General features: G+C 48.4%; 1 protein-coding gene across 1 annotated transcript in view; it reads right to left on the bottom strand.

Annotated features, from left to right (window-relative positions):
* Positions 1 to 1355, bottom strand: part of LOC103371142 (serum deprivation-response protein-like) — a 6449-nt gene extending 5094 nt beyond the window's left edge. Inside the window, exons 1-2 of the mRNA XM_008300373.1 lie at positions 914 to 1355; positions 616 to 689 (exon numbers count right to left, since the gene is read on the bottom strand). Of these exons, the coding sequence (XP_008298595.1) occupies positions 616 to 689; positions 914 to 1184 (345 nt within the window). The 5' untranslated portion in view covers positions 1185 to 1355. The remainder of the gene's footprint in view (positions 1 to 615; positions 690 to 913) is intronic.
* Between the last annotated feature and the right edge of the window lie 107 nt (positions 1356 to 1462).

Raw genomic sequence — 1462 nt, 5'->3', positions numbered from 1 at the left:
ATGGATTATTGATTATAGGTGATATGTATTAATAGATCATGGATTATTGATATATCATTGAAAATCAGTGATTGCCAATTTCACATTATAGATGATCAATAATAGATTATTTATCATAAATTATTTTTGATTACACATTGTTGATTATAGGTCACAGATTATCAAAGGTAGATTATTGATCACGTATTATAGACAATGGATTATAGATTACATTTGATAGGCAGATGATAGGCTATAGATTACTGATTGTTGATTATAGATAGGTAATAGATGTAGATCACAGATTATAGATTATAGATTATAGATTATAGATTATAGATCTCCTGCTTCTTGCTGTTTGTTGCTGATGTAAAGTTTAAACAGTTTCTGCTGGAAAACAAACAAACTGACGGTTCATCAGGATCCAGTCTGACAGAAAGCCCGACGTGTTCTAACGTGTTCTGTCAGATCCTGTGGAACCCTGTAAGCCTGCGGTTCTCCGTCTGAAGCTTCGCTGCTGCAGAACCTGGAAGCAGCTTTGTGATTTTCAGACAAATGCTTTTGTGTCGACGCAGCCGAAGGTCAAAGGAAACGTTCCATCATATGTTCATGAGAGAACAACAGGAACCGGAGCACTGAGTCAACGTCTGCTTCTAAGACGAGCTCCAGGCGGCAGAACGTAGAACCTCTCTGGGAGTAAACAGGATTAACTGGAGCGGAGGAACAATATCACAAACATGTGAGGAATCCACCGTCACAGCAGAGCTCAGCATCTGGCAGCAGCTTCTTCAGCCGCCATCATGTGACCTCAACCCCCAGCCAGAAGCTACAGCACCACATTAGCTGCGTCTAGAGTGGGTTTGGTTCTGGATCTGCCACCGTGGCCGAGCTCTGACAACCAAACACACCCAGAACCGGACCGAACACACTCAGCCCTGCGTCCAGGTGTGGCCACGCCCCTCTCTCACCTCCATCTTGTGCTGGTTCTCCTGCACGGCGTCCAGCATGTTGACCAGCTTGTCCAGCAGAGTGAGGACCGTGATGGCGTTGACGGGACCCTGGCTCATCTTCTCCGGGTCGAATCCGGCTAGGGGGGAGGAGGGCGAGGCCTGGTCCTCGTCCTGCTGGTCCTGCTGGTCCTGCTGGTCCTGGTTCTTGGTGGGAACCAGCAGGTCCTGGCTCTGGTGGGTCTCAGTGGTCACCATGACGGCACCGTCGAACAAGAACACTGAAACTCTACAAACTGTGCTGCAGCAGAAAAACTCCGGAGACTCTGCCTCGCCCTCCCTGTGTGTGTGTGTGTGTGTGTGTGTGTGTGTGTGTGTGTGTGCTGCGCTCTGATTGGTTGGCTCTGAGGAAAACTTTCCGTCCAACTTCCCGGCTGTGGAAGCGTCCACACCTTTAACTCCTTCAGCGCCGCGGCTCAGCAGACCTCCTGCTGCACATGGAGCTGAGTTAACACCTGATGATACACCTGAGCCAC

The sequence above is a fragment of the Stegastes partitus genome, unplaced genomic scaffold (genome assembly GCF_000690725.1).
Source record: "Stegastes partitus isolate 25-593 unplaced genomic scaffold, Stegastes_partitus-1.0.2 Scaffold1529, whole genome shotgun sequence".
Lineage (NCBI taxonomy): Eukaryota > Metazoa > Chordata > Actinopteri > Pomacentridae > Stegastes > Stegastes partitus.
Note: the sequence above shows the minus strand (reverse complement) of the source record. Positions and strands in the feature narration are given on the sequence as shown.